The sequence below is a fragment of the Castor canadensis genome, chromosome 5, assembly GCF_047511655.1.
Source record: "Castor canadensis chromosome 5, mCasCan1.hap1v2, whole genome shotgun sequence".
NCBI classification, from domain to species: domain Eukaryota; kingdom Metazoa; phylum Chordata; class Mammalia; order Rodentia; family Castoridae; genus Castor; species Castor canadensis.
In genome coordinates, this window is record NC_133390.1 from 25,183,826 (window position 1) to 25,199,036 (window position 15,211).

The 15,211-nt window shown below is 35.7% G+C and overlaps 1 protein-coding gene across 1 annotated transcript in view; it reads left to right on the forward strand.

The window, feature by feature from the left end:
• The window catches only part of Tmprss15 (transmembrane serine protease 15), a 118,478-nt gene that overhangs the window by 88,444 nt on the left and 14,823 nt on the right, over positions 1-15,211 (forward strand). The window contains exons 20-21 of the mRNA XM_020153573.2: positions 2,793-2,842; positions 2,994-3,168. Coding sequence (XP_020009162.1) covers positions 2,793-2,842; positions 2,994-3,168 — 225 coding nt within the window. The remainder of the gene's footprint in view (positions 1-2,792; positions 2,843-2,993; positions 3,169-15,211) is intronic.

Sequence of the window (15,211 nt, forward strand, 5' to 3'; positions counted from 1 at the left end):
AATATATTTTGTTTAACATACTTAATGGTAAAAAAATATAATTCAGTTACTCATGCCAAGTTAGCATTTCTGTAAACTCAACTAGTAAAACAAATTGGTAGCAGAGTATTGTTAGACCAATAAAAGCACTTGAATGTCCTATTTCGATGTTTGCTGAGCTTTGAATAATATTATGAGTCTCATCAAGGAAGAAGTAACCTATCTGCAAGTGAGAAAGTAGGCTTCCATGTCGCCTCTCTACAAGGCACACCTAAATTTATATTATCATTATAGATCTTGAAGCAGTTTGTACATTGAGAATTTCATCTGTTCACATTTTATAGACATATAAGAATTTCTAAGAAAGAAATTTAAAACCACTGAATTTAATTACATTTATGTTTCAGAACAGGATTAGGTTACTCCACACTTATTAACAAAATACCACTATCAACTTATATTGATGTCACTATTTCAAGTATGTTCATTATACTCGAAACAGACACCATTTGTAAGTGTACTATAATCTTCCATCAAACCCATAAACTAGTTAGTTAAACATCTTAATTCCCTCTCTAATTACCCACATTATATTGAGTTGTCAAAGATTCAGACATATTCATCCATCCATCTATCCATTCATCCATTCATCCGTCTATCCATCCATCCATCCATTCATTCATTCATTTGGTTGGTTAATTTATGTTTATTTTTATTGAAGAGGTGATTATAGTCAATGTCCTTTGAGAACTTGAACTTTTAAAATACTCTTGCACTTGTGATTGCAATAAAAAATCAGGAAAAGAATAAGATGTCAGTGAAAATAATTCTCTCACCTACAAAATTCTACTGACTTATAATCATCAGTTTTTATAGTATTGTGAGGTATAGACAAGATTCAGACCCCCATTTGCCAGCCCTGGGAAAAGGCCACCCACTGTGAAATCAGCAGTCTGAACTGAATTAACTAGAAATGTTAAATAGGCCATGCAACTACCTATACTAGAACATTAAAAATACCTTATGAAGTTAAACCATTTTAAATATGGATTTTCATTGATGAATACTGTAGATATGAAAACAGTTTTGATGAGACCTGAAAATGTATTAGACAGCATCCTAGAAATGACTCCTCTCAAGCACAAATGCATGTTAGAAGTGAAGTCAGTTTCCACTCCCCTGGAGCATTATGGATACATAATGATGTATCTATGCCTAGAGACATATATACATACATATTTGTCAGTCAAATACAAATGTATTTTCCTCTATTCAGAAGGGAATGTCAACCAGACAATATAGATGCATATGATTTCAAATAAACTTTATCATTCATGTTCCAGAAACACTGAGTTGCTTTGATTGAGCACATTGTATTGTTTTGTGCTTTTTTTGTTTAATTTTTCTCCAAAGTTCAAACAACATGAGTAATTAGATGTAGGTAAGTACATAAATGTAAGTTATTAAAATTATATGTGCATGTGTGAATGCGTGTTTTAACGTGCCCACTATCTGCATAAGCTGCACTAGATGGTGTGGCCAAGTACCATAATTCCTTGGTTTATACTGATCTCTAGTGGTTGGATTGTATAACACATTCAAACAATTTTTCTTTGCTTAAAATTTTGTTTAAGAGTTTTTTGTTTTGAAAAAGTTGGTGTCCAAATTTTTAAATAAGTACATAATTTTCCTTATACTTTATTTTATAGTTTTTATATGCATGTCTCTCCTTAATGAAAAGGACCTGTGATTCATTCATCATTTAATTTCCCAAATGAAGGATATAACCTCACAGATAGTATTCTTACTGAAATAGTTGTGGGGTTGGCAAAACTGGAATAAATTCTGTACAATAGTCTCTCATCCCATTTCTCTTTCCATGTTTCAGGTACCATGATCAAACACAGTCTAAAAGCATTAAATGGAAAAATTCAAGAAATAGCAATTCAGATATGTTAAATTAGGTATAAATCTCAGTGAATCATCCTTTTGTTCAACATATACTCCCATGTGCATTGACTCCTGTTAGTCACTTGGTAGCTGTTTCATTAATTGACTTGCAATAAATATCTCAGTACTTGTGTTCAAAGAAGGCTTATTCTACTTAATAATGACCCTAAAGCAAAATAGTAATAATGTACTACTTCTTTTGAGTGAAAAGGTGAAGGGTCTCAATAAGAAAAGAAAAGTCATATACAGTGGTTCTATGATCTACGATCAATGTTAACAATGAATTTTCTATCTATAAAATTATAAAGAAGGAAAAAGAAATTTATGGTAGCTTTATTGTTATCCTCCAAACTGCAAAAATTACAGCTGCAAAGTAGGATAGGTATTTAATAACAATGAAAAAGGGGTTAAACATAGGGTTGAGGTACTATCTGTGCTTTGAGGCACACATTAAGGGTCTTATAACATGTTCTTCATAAAGATTTGTATTAGAGAATGATGAAATCCGAGGTTGGTTCAAACAACCAAGTGTTAAGTATGTATAAGGCAAAAGAACAATTCCATTTCAATTTCTTTTAACCCTCATAAAAAATTCCAATACATTATATATAATAAACCCCCACTTTAGAAATTCAGAAACTGAGTCTCAAGGTATCGAGCACATAAAATGTAAGTGGTAGTAAGAATGCAACCCAGCTCTACTTTACATTAAATTAGGGTATTTTCTTCTGTACAGTTCAGTTTTCCCACATTTCATACATGATATATAGTTTTAACTAATGAAAAAATAAGATATCCTACACTAGGCTTTACTTTTAATGTAACATGAACATTTTTGACATATAATAACTCTTCTATTATAGTCAACAGTGCCTACAGGATTCCTTGATTCTGTTACAATGCAACCATAAACGTAAGTAAATACTTTGTCACCTCCTTCAAGCCTTCAATTTAAAATTCCATTTAGAGTTTTATTTCACCTCAAGTTATCTTGTCATCATTCAATTTTTCATGGTCAAAATAAATAGTAAAGTAGATATTTTTTTCTTCAATTACTTTAATAGCATGTGGTAAAAGACTGGTGGTTCAAAAAGGCAATCCAAAAATTGTTGGAGGAAGTAATGCCAATGAAGGGGCCTGGCCCTGGGTTGTGGCACTGTATTATGGAAGCCAGCTGCTCTGTGGTGCAACTTTGGTCAGCAGTGAATGGCTGGTATCTGCTGCACACTGCGTGTATGGGTGAGTATGATGTCATGGGTCTTTTCTCTAACAAGGACCCTCTGCAGACACTGCAGAGTCTTTCATTTTGTGCAGTTTCATACCTACTAGGAAAATGTTATGAAAATTATAAGCTTTTCAATCATATTTACACTGAAGCCATATCGAAAAATAAAGTTCAATTAAAAGTCATTCTTCATTATACTTATATCAAGTAATATATCAAGTATTTTTACATACATAAAAATTAAAATTTTTACCTAGTCACAAGGTAAAACTGTTTTTTTTTTTTTGAGATAGACTCTTGTTGTATAGCCTTAACTGGTTTCAGACTCACTGGGTGGCCCAGGGGTTCCTAGAACTCACCATTCTCTTCCCTCAGCTTCTCCAGTGCTGGGATTAGAACATTTTTAAGAGTATGGGATTGGTATTTATTTTATAAGTTGTACTTCTTACTGTTCAACTATATCAATATTTATTGTTGGCAAATTGGCAATACCAAAAAGCATGTGCCTAGAGAGCTCTCAAGTTACAAAGCTGTTGTATTATACAAGTTCATGTACAAGCACTGCACTGTGAATTAAAATGTTTATTAAGTTCTCATGCTAGATTTATTCTAGTGCTACATGAAACTAAAACTTAGGACTGATTTCCATTTCTAATTTTGTTTTGGTAGCAATATGGAGCAAAATGCATGCTGAATTCTAGGATTTACTGCCTCTCTCTAAAATCAGCCACTGCTCATTCAGTGCCACAGGAGAGAATGCAGTGAACAGAGAGGAGCAAGGGGAAAAGGAGACAGTAACTGAATCCAAGAACAAGTTGATTCCCTACTTCCATATGAGGGAAAGTCCCTCTTTAAGATAGTAACATTCAGGAGTTCTGAACCATTTCAAGAAAAAAGAGAAGTTTTCTCATAATATATTTGTGAGCCTAAGCTAGACTGATTTTCTGCCTCTGAGTATGCAAGGCCTCTAAAGAAGGGCCTTGTCTTGAGGACTAGGACAAGTCACCCTGTAGAATGACCTGTGTGTCTCTGACATGGAGGAGGCAAGTGCAATTCAGCAGGTGAAGACTTAAACTCTCCCTATCAACATAGAAAATGAAAGTTACAGGGAATATAAAGACAAATTGTCAGAGAAAGAGGGTTGTGAAAGTTTTAGGGGATATCAGGAGAAAAGGGAAAAAGAAGAATTAAAGGATTGAGAATATGCTCAAATACCCATGGCACTAGAAGAAGAAGAAACTTAAAAGCATAATCCTAGGAATCTGGAGAGATAGGATCCTTGGCCAGATCTCAGGTTGGTCAACAGGCTGGTCTACAGGGGAGCTATCCAAGCTATCATTGCATCTACATCTAAAACTCTGATACTATGCACTGGGTGCTGTATCTAGACACTAAATTATAGCCTCTCCCATGGTAAAAGTGCACTGTATTGACTTTGTTCCTCCTAAAAGGTACATTTTATCTGTTTTCAATCATACTGTAAGAAATATCTATGGTAATTGTTTCCCATCTCCTGCTCAACATGGCTTTAATCTTCACACATAGTTTTTGCCTTGAGCAAGTCTCAGATGGGTAACATCTATATCATAACTGTATTACAAATAAAGGATACTTTTAGGCACAGATTTTGTCTTTTTCTGTTGTACCTAGGTAGGTATTAGTAAGTTAACAATCTTGCAATATTAACCTGGGATTTAGTAAATTCCTCTGTTTGATGTTCTGGTAGGACATATGCTTTGTAAATGCCGGCCAGACTTGAAGTAGTGTTAGTGACTTCTTTTAATTATCTATCTTACAAATGTCTTTCAATAGGTTTTTTTTTATTATTATTCATATGTGCACACAGTGTTTGGGTCATTTCTCCCCCCGTCCCCCACCCCCTCCCTTTCCTCCCTGACCCCTCCCTTTCCCCCCAACCCCTCGCTACCCAGCAGAAACTATTTTGCCCTTATCTCTAATTTTGTTGAAGAGAGAGTATAAGCAATAATAGGAAGGAACAAGGGTTTTTGCTAGTTGAGATAAGGATAGCTATACAGGGAGTTGACTTGCACTGATTTCCTGTGCATGTGTGTTACCTTCTAGGTTAATTCTTCTTGATCTAACCTTTTCTCTAGTTCCTGGTCCCCTTCTCCTATTGGCCTCAGTTTCTTTAAGGTATCTGCTTTAGTTTCTCTGTGTTGAGGGCAACGAATGCTATCTAGTTTTTTAGGTGTCTTACCTATCCTCACCCCTCCCTTGTGTGTTCTCACTTTATCATGTGATCAAAGTCCAATCTCCTTGTTGTGTTTGCCCTTGATCTAATGTCTGCATATGATGAAGAACATACAATTTTTGGTCTTTTGGGCCAGGCTAACCTCACTCAGAATGATGTTCTCCAATTCCATCCATTTACCAGTGAATGATAACATTTCATTCTTCTTCATGGCTGCATAAAATTCCACTGTGTATAGATACCACATTTTCTTAATCCATTCGTCGGTAGTGGGGCATCTTGGCTGTTTCCATAACTTGGCTATTGTGAATAGTGCTGCAATAAACATGGGTATGCAGGTGCCTCTGGAGTAACCTGTGTCACAGACTTTTGGGTATATCCCCAAGAGTAGTATTGCTGGATCATATAGTAGATCAATGTTTAGCTTTTTAAATAGCCTCCATATTTTTTTACAGAGTGGTTGTACTAGTTTACATTCCCACCAGAAGTATAAGAGGGTTCCATTTTCCCCATATCCTCTCCAACACCTGTTGTTGGTGGTGTTGCTGATGATGGCTATTCTAACAGGGTTGAGGTAGAATCTTAGCGTGGTTTTAATTTGCTAGAGATGGTGAGCATTTTTTCATGTGTTTTTTGGCCATTTGAATTTCTTCTTTTGAGAAAGTTCTGTTTAGTTCATTTGCCCATTTCTTTATTGGTTCATTAATTTTGGGAGAATTTAGTTTTTTAAGTTCCCTATATATTCTGGTTATCAGTCCTTTGTCTGATGTGTAGCTGGCAAATATTTTCTCCCACACTTTGGGTGTTCTCTTCAGTTTAGAGACCATTTCTTTTGTTGATCAGAAGCTTTTTAGTTTTGTGAAGTCCCATTTATCTATGCTATCTCTTAGTTGCTGTGCTGCTGGGGTTCCATTGAGAAAGTTCTTACCTATACCTACTAACTCCAGAGTATTTCCTACTCTTTCCTGTACCAACTTTAGAGTTTGGGGTCTGATATTGAGATCCTTGATCCATTTTGAGTTAATATTGGTATAGGGTGATATACATGGATCTAGTTTCTGTTTTTTGCAGACTGCTAACCAGGTTTCCCAGCAGTTTTTGTTGAAGAGGCTCCTTTTTCTCTATCGCATATTTTTAGTGCCTTTGTCAAAGACAAGTTGGTTATAGTTGTGTGGCTTCCTATCTGGATCTTCTATTCTTTTCCACTGGTCTTCATGTCTGTTTTTGTGCCAGCACCATGCTGTTTTTATTGCTATTGCTTTGTAATGTAGTTTGAAGTCAGGTATCGTGATACCTCCAGCATTGTTCTTTTGACTGAGTATTGCCTTGGCTATTCGTGGCCTTTTGTGTTTCCATATAAATTTAACGGTAGATTTTTCAATCACTTTAATGAATGTCATTGGAATTTTGATGGGAATTGCATTAAACATGTAGATTACTTTTGGGAGTATAGACACTTTTACTATGTTGCTTCTACCAATCCATGAGCATGGGTGATCTCTCTACTCTCTATAGTCTTCTTCAATCTCTTTCTTCAGAAGTTTATAGTTTTCCTTGTAGAGGTCTTTCACATCCTTTGTTAGGTTTACACCTAGGTATTTGATTTTTTTTGAGGCTATTCTAAGTGGAGTTGTTTTCATATATTCTTTCTCAGTTTGTTCATTATTATTGTATAGAAATGCTAATGATTTTTTATGTTGATTTTTATATCCTGCTACCTTGCTATAGCTTTTGATGTGTCTAGTAGCTTTTGAATAGCATTTTTTGGGTCTTTAAGGTTAGGATCATATCATCTGCAAATAGGGATATTTTGACAGTTTCTTTACCTATTTGTATTCCTTTTATTCCTTCTTCTTGCCTAATTGCTCTGGCTAGGAATTCCAGTACTCTGTTGAATAGGAGTGGAGATAGTGGGCATCCTTGTCTAGTTCCTGATTTTAGAGGGAATGGTTTCAGTTTTTCTCCATTAAGTATAATGCTGGCTGTAGGTTTGTGAAGTATAGCTTTTATAATGTTGAGGTACTTTCCTTCTATTACTAGTTTTCTTAGAGCTTTTATCATGAAATGGTGTTGGATCTTATCAAAGGCTTTTTCTGCATCTGTTGAGATGATCAAGTGGTTTTTGTCTTTGCTTCTGTTAATGTGGTTTATTATGTTTATTGATTTTCGTATGTTGAATGACCCCTGCATTCCTGGGATGGAGCCTACTAGGTCGTGGTGAATGATCTTTCTGATTTCTTGTTGAATTTGGTTTGCCATTATTTTATTGAGGATTTTTGCATCAATGTTCATTAAGGAGATTGGCCTATAGTTCTCCTTTTTGGAGGTGTCTTTGCCTGGTTTTGGGATAAGTACAATACTGGCTTCATAAAATGTTTTAGCCAGTTTTCCTACACTTTCTATTTTGTGGAACAGTTTAAGGAGGTTTGGTGTTAGTTCTTCTTTAAAGGTCTGATAGAATCCAGCAGAGAATCCATCGGGTCTGGCCTTTTCTTTTTAGGGAGACTCTTGATTGTTGCTTCAATTTCATTTTGTGTTATAGATCTATTCAGTTTATTAATATCCTCCTGGTTCAGTTTTGGATGATCATATGTATCTAGAAATCTTTCCATTTCTTTAAGATTTTTTAATTTATTTGAACATAGTTTCTCGAAGTAGTCTCTGATGATTTCCTGGACTTCCATGGTATTTGTTGTTATCTCCCCTTTTGCATTCCTGATTCTACTAATTTGGGTTTTTTCTCTCCTCAATTTAGTCAGGTTTGCCAGGGGTCTGTCGATCATTTTTATTTTTTCAAAGAACCAACTTTTTGTTTCATTAATTCTGTGTGGTTTTTTTTGGTTTCTATTTCATTGATTTCAGCTCTTATTTTTATTATTTCTCTCCTTCTATTTGTTTTGGGATTTGCTTGTTGTTTTTCTAGGAGTTTGAGATGCATCATTAGGTCATTGATTTGGGATCTTTCAGTCTTTTTGATATATGCACTCATGGCTATAAACTTTCCTCTCAGAACTGCCTTTGCTGTGTCCCATTGGTTTCAACAGGTTGTGTTTTCATTTTCATTGACTTCCAGGAACTTTTTAATTTCCTCTTTATTTCATCAGTGACCCATTTTTCATTAAGCAATGAGTTATTCACTTTCCAACTGTTTGCATGTTTTTTGTCTTTACTTTTGTTGTTGAGTTCTACTTTTACTGCATTGTGATCAAATAGTATGCACGGTATAATTTCTATTTTCTTATATTTGCTGAGGCTTGCTTTGTGCCCTAGGATATGATCTATTTTGGAGAAGGTTCCATGGGCTGCTGAGAAGAATGTATATTGTGTAGAAGTTGGATGAAATGTTCTGTAGACATCAAGTAGGTCCATTTGATCTATTGTATATTTTAGATTTTGGATTTCTTTATTGATTTTTTGTTTGGATGACCTATCTATTAATGATAATCAGGTGTTAAAGTCTCCCACAACCACTGTGTTGTAGTTTATATATGCTTTTAGGTCTTTCAGGGTATGTTTAATGAAATTGGGTGCATTGATATTGGGTGCATACAGGTTGATAATTATTATTTCCTTTTGGTCTATTTCCCCTTTTATTAGTATGGAATGTCCTTCTTTATCTCATTTGATCAATGTAGGTTTGAAGTCTACTTTGTCAGAGATAAGTATTGCTACTCCTGCCTGTTTCGGGGGCCATTTGCTTGGTAAATTTTCTTCCAGCCTTTCATCCTAAGGCTATACTTATTTCTGTTGGTGAGATGGGTCTCCTGTAAGCAACAAATTGTTTGATCTTCCTTTTTAATCCATTTCGTCAAATGGTGCCTTTTGATGGGGGAATTAAGTCCATTAACATTAAGTGTTAGTACTGATAGGTATGAGGTGATTCCTGTCATTTAGTTGTCTTAGTTGTTTGAAGGTTTAATTGCGTGTACCTAAATCAATGTTACTCTCTACTTTCTTGCTTTTTCTTTTCCTGTAGTTTGGTGCTGCCTGCCCTTTCATGGTTATGTTGGGTTTCACTTTTTGTGTGCAGAATCCCTTGAAGAATCTTTTGTAGTGGTGGCTTTGTGGTCACATATTGTTTTAGTTTCTGCTTATCATGGAAGACTTTTATTGCTCCATCTATTTTGAATGATAGTTTTGCTGGGTAGAATATCCTGGGGTTGAAGTTATTTTGATTCAGTGTCCAGAAGATCTCTCCCCAAGCTCTTCTTGTTTTTAATGTTTCTGTTGAGAAGTCTGCTGTGATTTTGATGGGTTTACCTTTGTATGTTATTTGTTTTTTCTCTCTTACAGCCTTCAATATTCTTTCTCAGGTCTCTGTATTTGTTGTTTTAATGATAATATGCTGTGAGGTAGATTTATTTTGGTCTGGTCTGTTTGGTGTTCTGGAGACCTCTTGCATCTGTGTAGGAATAGATTTCTCTAGATTTGGGAAATTTTCTGTTATTATTTTGTTGAATATATTACACATTCCCTTTGCTTGCACCTCTTCTCCTTCTTCAATGCCCATGATTCTCAAATTTGGTCTTTTGATGGAGTCAGTGAGTTCTTGCATTTTCTTTTCACAGGTATTGAGTTGTTTAATAGTTCTTCAATTTTTCCTTTAATTACCATTTCATTTTATTTTGCTGGATTGGCCTTCCATTTTGTTTTGCAATTCTGTTTCATTCTTTTTGAGGTTTTCTATGTCCTGAGTTGTTTCCTCTTTAATGTTGCCTATTTTTGTCTGGAGTTCATTTATCTCTTTATTAACCATGTTCTTTGTTTCACTTTGGTGTTTATACAGTGTTTCTATGGCTTCTTTTATTTCTTCTTTTGCTTTTTCAAATTCTCTATTTTGTTGTCTTGGAATTTCTTGAGTGTCTCCTGTACATTTTGGTTGACCGTATCCAGTATCATCTCTATAAAATTCTCATTGAGTACCTGTAGTATTTCTTCTTTTAGATTATTCTTGTGGGCTTCATTGGGTTCTTTGGCATAGTTTATCTTCATTTTGTTGGAGTCCGGATCTGAGTATTTGTTTTCTTTATTTCTCTCTGGTTCCTGTACTAATTTTTTGCTGTGGGGAGACTGGTTTCCCTGTTTTTCTGACTTCCCATCATTGCCCTTGGTGTTGTTATTGTCCCTGTACTGTGTGCAATTAAGTATTTTCTAGCTTGTAATAATAACACTGGTGCTATTTAGAATGGAATGGTGAGAGGAGATGGAAAGCAAAGAAGTTAAAGAAAAGGAGAAAAACAAATAAACAAACAAGTAGAAAAAACAAAACAAAGAAAGAAACAAAAAAGTTTCAAAGATATAAACAGGGAGAGATAGTGTACTAATCAATAGTAAGCTTAACAGGCATTAGAGGCAGAGAGAGGATTGAAAAAATAATAAAAAATTTAAAAATGAATAAAAAAAAAATCTCCAAGTTCAAATGCAATAAAGTTTCAGTCTTAATAACTTTGGTGTCATCCTTCAGCTGCCAATCCTGGAGGTGGTGTCTCAGAAGTAGTTCTGTTATTGTCTCATCAAAGGGGAAAAAAACTAACAAAACAACACAAAACAAAAAAAAAAAGCACCACAAAGTGTCCCAAGTTCAAATGCAATACAGTTTCAGTAAGTTTTTCAGCATGCAGGTGTAGTTCAGTTGTTGTCTCATCAAAGGAAGGGAGACAAAAAAAAAGAATCTGGAGACAGTTCTGTGAATGGCTGTCTGAGGCTACGGCTCACCTGCCCACTGCTGTCAGCCTGCTGTTGCTGGAGGCGTTATTTATGCAGATCTCAGGAGTGAGCTTAACACTCACCTAGCCGCACTGGCTTTGTTTACTTAGAGTTCTTCTGGGTGCAGCTGCCACTGCCACAATCTTTCCCCTTTCCAAGCACACTGGGGCAGGTGACACTGCACCACCTTTCTCATGCCGGCATGTTTATTTACAGTTCAAGTGGGAAGTGGGTTTCCCCCCATCTCCTGTGGAGTTTTCCTCCCACCACCACTTTTACAAGCTTTCCTGCTCCTGGTTGCTGAGCATGTGCCGCTGCTCCTGCCTTCTCCAGCCAGCTGCTTGTGAGGGATTTCCCCTCCCCCCTCTTCAGCACTCAGGGTGCCCTGCCCTCTTTGCTACATGTCTTTTTTGTTGTTATTGCTTATTATTCAGTTTTCTTTCCCCTGGGGGTGTCATTCTGTCCAGGGGGCTATGCTGATCTGGCCTAGGATTGTCTGTGGGAGTACCACGTGCCACTTAGCTCACATTCCCAAGCCATCTGGATGCTGGCATCTGGCAGCAGCGCAGGAGCCCTCCTGGTTTCTACGTTTAACATGAAGTGGAGATGCTATGCGCAGGCTGGAGGTGTGCAGGAGTCAAAGTTTTGCCTCTTTTTGGTGGTTTGTCCTGTAAGGTGTATCTCCAGTGTGTCTCCAAGATTTTATTTTAGGAAGCATGCTTTCTGCTTCCTCCCTCTAGCCACCATCTTGGAATCCTCCTCAGTAGGTTTTACAGGTCAGAGATACCAGTGTCTATCTTCTCAAACAACAACTATGTGAAGGAAATGGAAAGGCCATTTCACATAATATAAAACATACAGAACCTAAAATGTCTTCCCATTGTTTTTATTTAAAACACAAGTGAACAAAGATGAGCTGTACCAGAATTGTAAATTCAAAATTATCTTTATATTTTTGCATATCTTGAACTACTCAATTTCTCTATTTACCAAGAGTTTTCTTGCTTTTTCTTTAGTAAAAACTTAATCTACTAATAATAAAACTAACCCATATCAAGAAACTTATTGAATTCACAGTACACAAATGGTTTTTTCTCAATGCAAACCTGTTCCAATAATTTTAAATAGCAGATGGTAAGACAGCCCTCTCTTATCCCTAATCTTATTGTCAAAACTTCCATCTGCATCTCTCAGGCACCATGCTTCTAGATGATACTAATATCCCTGTTCTGATTCTGATTCTATATCCTCAACTTGTCTCCTTTTATAGTCTTAAAAGAGGAAATTGGAAAAGTGTGGCACAACTTTTCTGTGATTTAAAGGGCAAGGATGACTTTGAGATAAAGGAGATTCTGACTCCATGTATATGACTGACCACATGTTTGACCACAGACAAATACCTAGTATCTCTGAGTCTTATTTTCTTCATCTGTAAGGTGACCATGAGGATACATATTCCATAAGTGAGAACTCTGCTTTTGGGCAAATAATCTCGTGATTTTGCAGCTCTAGCCTTCAAGTCTGACTTCCTATAAATAACTCCAATCCCACTTACTCATTTTTAGTTCTTTCTCCATTATAGTAAACAAGTTCTTGTGTATTCATGTCTATTGTAGCCATGTCTTCTAAATTCTCTCACTGGACATAGCTATATATTAACTCAAAATAATAACACCAATTCCAGTAAAATACCACAGGCTACATTCTTATTTTGTCTTCTGTGTTTGTTGTTATTATGTCCAATAACTAGAAACTTTGTATCCAGAAATTGTTCATATATAGCAAAATGCATCATCTCAAGTACACAATTTGATGAATTTTGAAAATGCTTACTACTGTGAAGTTGATACATCCATCAAAATACAAAAGACTTCCATTATTTGGAAGAGTCCTTCATACCTCTTCCCAATTAATCGCCATCCTTGTTTTCAGTAGCAACTACTATTGAGTCATCTGGGTGGGCTGTTATATACAGATTTATGATCTGATCATATTCATGGAATAGACATGTATTAAAGTTGAAATTAACCATAGAGAGCCTCTTGCCACTCTCTCATTCTTTAGTTTATCAGAGAAGACCAAGTATGTCACATGGATTATATAATTCTTTATTGAAAGAATTCCTTGAAACAGGAGTTAACATTCCTGAAACAGATAATTTAATAAATGATATATTCAAGGTGTGGTGAGAAATACACAGTACTACAGCTTTTTTAGTGCCAAAATTTATTAAACTGATATAACTAATAAAATTTGAAAATTAGTTTTATAAATGGTTCAGCATTGCTTACAAAATGACTTTCTTAATTAGTACTGCACTTAACAGTGTAAAATTAGGATTCTTTTCAATGTCTCATACATAGAACTTACACAAAGAAAATTAATCTTAAAATATTTACTTGCTATTTAAACCTATACTAAAATGTAAACCTAATGAGTTTAATGTCATTTTTCTGTTTATCTATCTAATCTTATGACTTTCGGGAATTAGTACAATGACAAATGTCTCCTTCAGGTTGTAGTAATACTATAATTTCAAGATTATATTTATTTTTGCAGAATAAAATGAAGAGCAGCTGAGGATATAGCTCAGTGATAGAGCACTTGGCTAGCACACATGAGGCCCTGAGTTTAGCACTGCCAAAATAAAAATTTCTTATTGTATGACTAGGACTTTTTAATTTATATCTTCCACATGGATCTTTATCAACTTAAAACCTTGTCACCCACCCTCAAATTATGTAATTATTTAAATCCCTCTTGACCCATTTTCTTGACACCATTGTAAGAGTACTATTTTTTAGTCACATATCTCTTCTTACTGGGTATAATTATTAATTAGTCCACTCAGGAATTTTATTTTCTAGAAGTTTTAGTATCAGATCACTGACATATCTCCACTTTAAGAATAATGTCATCATCTTTATTCATGTTGCTGAACCCTCATTTCTTACTTATTTTGTGTAAGCACCTATGCTCATATGGCTTGACATATAACACACCTCTCTTTACCTGGCAACAATATGAGATCACTGGTGGCTCTCAGTCCTTCCTGAACTTGAATTTCTTTCTGTTTTTCATATATTCATTCAATCAAGTGATATTTGTTGGGCACTTATTCTTTGCTAAGCATTATTCTAAGTTTTGGGGCTGATAATGCTATACAGACCAACAAAATCCTTGTCCTGAAAATGGTTATATTATAGGTAAAGGCAGAAAAACATTCAAATAAATAGTTTGGGGAATGCTATGTGCAATGAAGAAGGATAAAATAACTAAACAGAAAAAGAGTGATGCAAACATGGAGGTCAATTTGGGCAGGATGACTGGAGAAAATTTCATTGAACCACTGTAAGGAAGAACTAGAGAAGTGAAGTGGAAATTACACAGATATTTGCAGAGGTACCAGGCAACTCTAATTTAGTTCTTGGTGTAGGGGTGAAGTAGGCTTATTCCAGGAGCCTCAGGAAGCACTGCTGCTCTACATGATTGTCAAGAGACTAAGGTGGAGATAGGGCTCAGGTAAGTATTAAGTATGTTATAGTAAATGGGATGAAAGGCCAAGTAGAGGGTTCAGAATGACCTTATATAATCAGACTGGTGTGTGGAGATGAGACTGCTGAGAGGGGCTTGAGTAAAATTGTGGAGACCAGTTAGTTGTGACCCTGTGATCATGGTGTAGGATCCTGGACAAGTGGTTAAATCTCAGTAAGTTCTGATGGTTAGAGTCATCAGAATTTACTAAGGAAACAGATAAGAAGTAAGGAACTTAGAAAACATTAAAGATGTGAGCACAAACAATGGGGTAAGTTTGATGCAGTGAAGGGCAGTGAAGTTGTTTACACACTACACATATAGCAACCAAGTTTGGTGATAACACTGGTTTATTACATCCAGTGTAGCATCTGTGTCCCAGGAAATGTGCTAGTCTTTGAAGTTACAGAAGTCAGGATAAACATTTTGATTGTACAGGCAGATAGAGGTGAAATTTGGTGGTTTCAGTCAACTTCTCTACCTAAAGATGTCTTGTGTCTGCCTTATTTAGCATCTGTGGATTTGTGGGTTGCCTATCCAAGATGCCACCTGCTCACATTTTCCCCACACCTGCTGCCTTTCCTATAGTTCTTCTTTTTTAAACT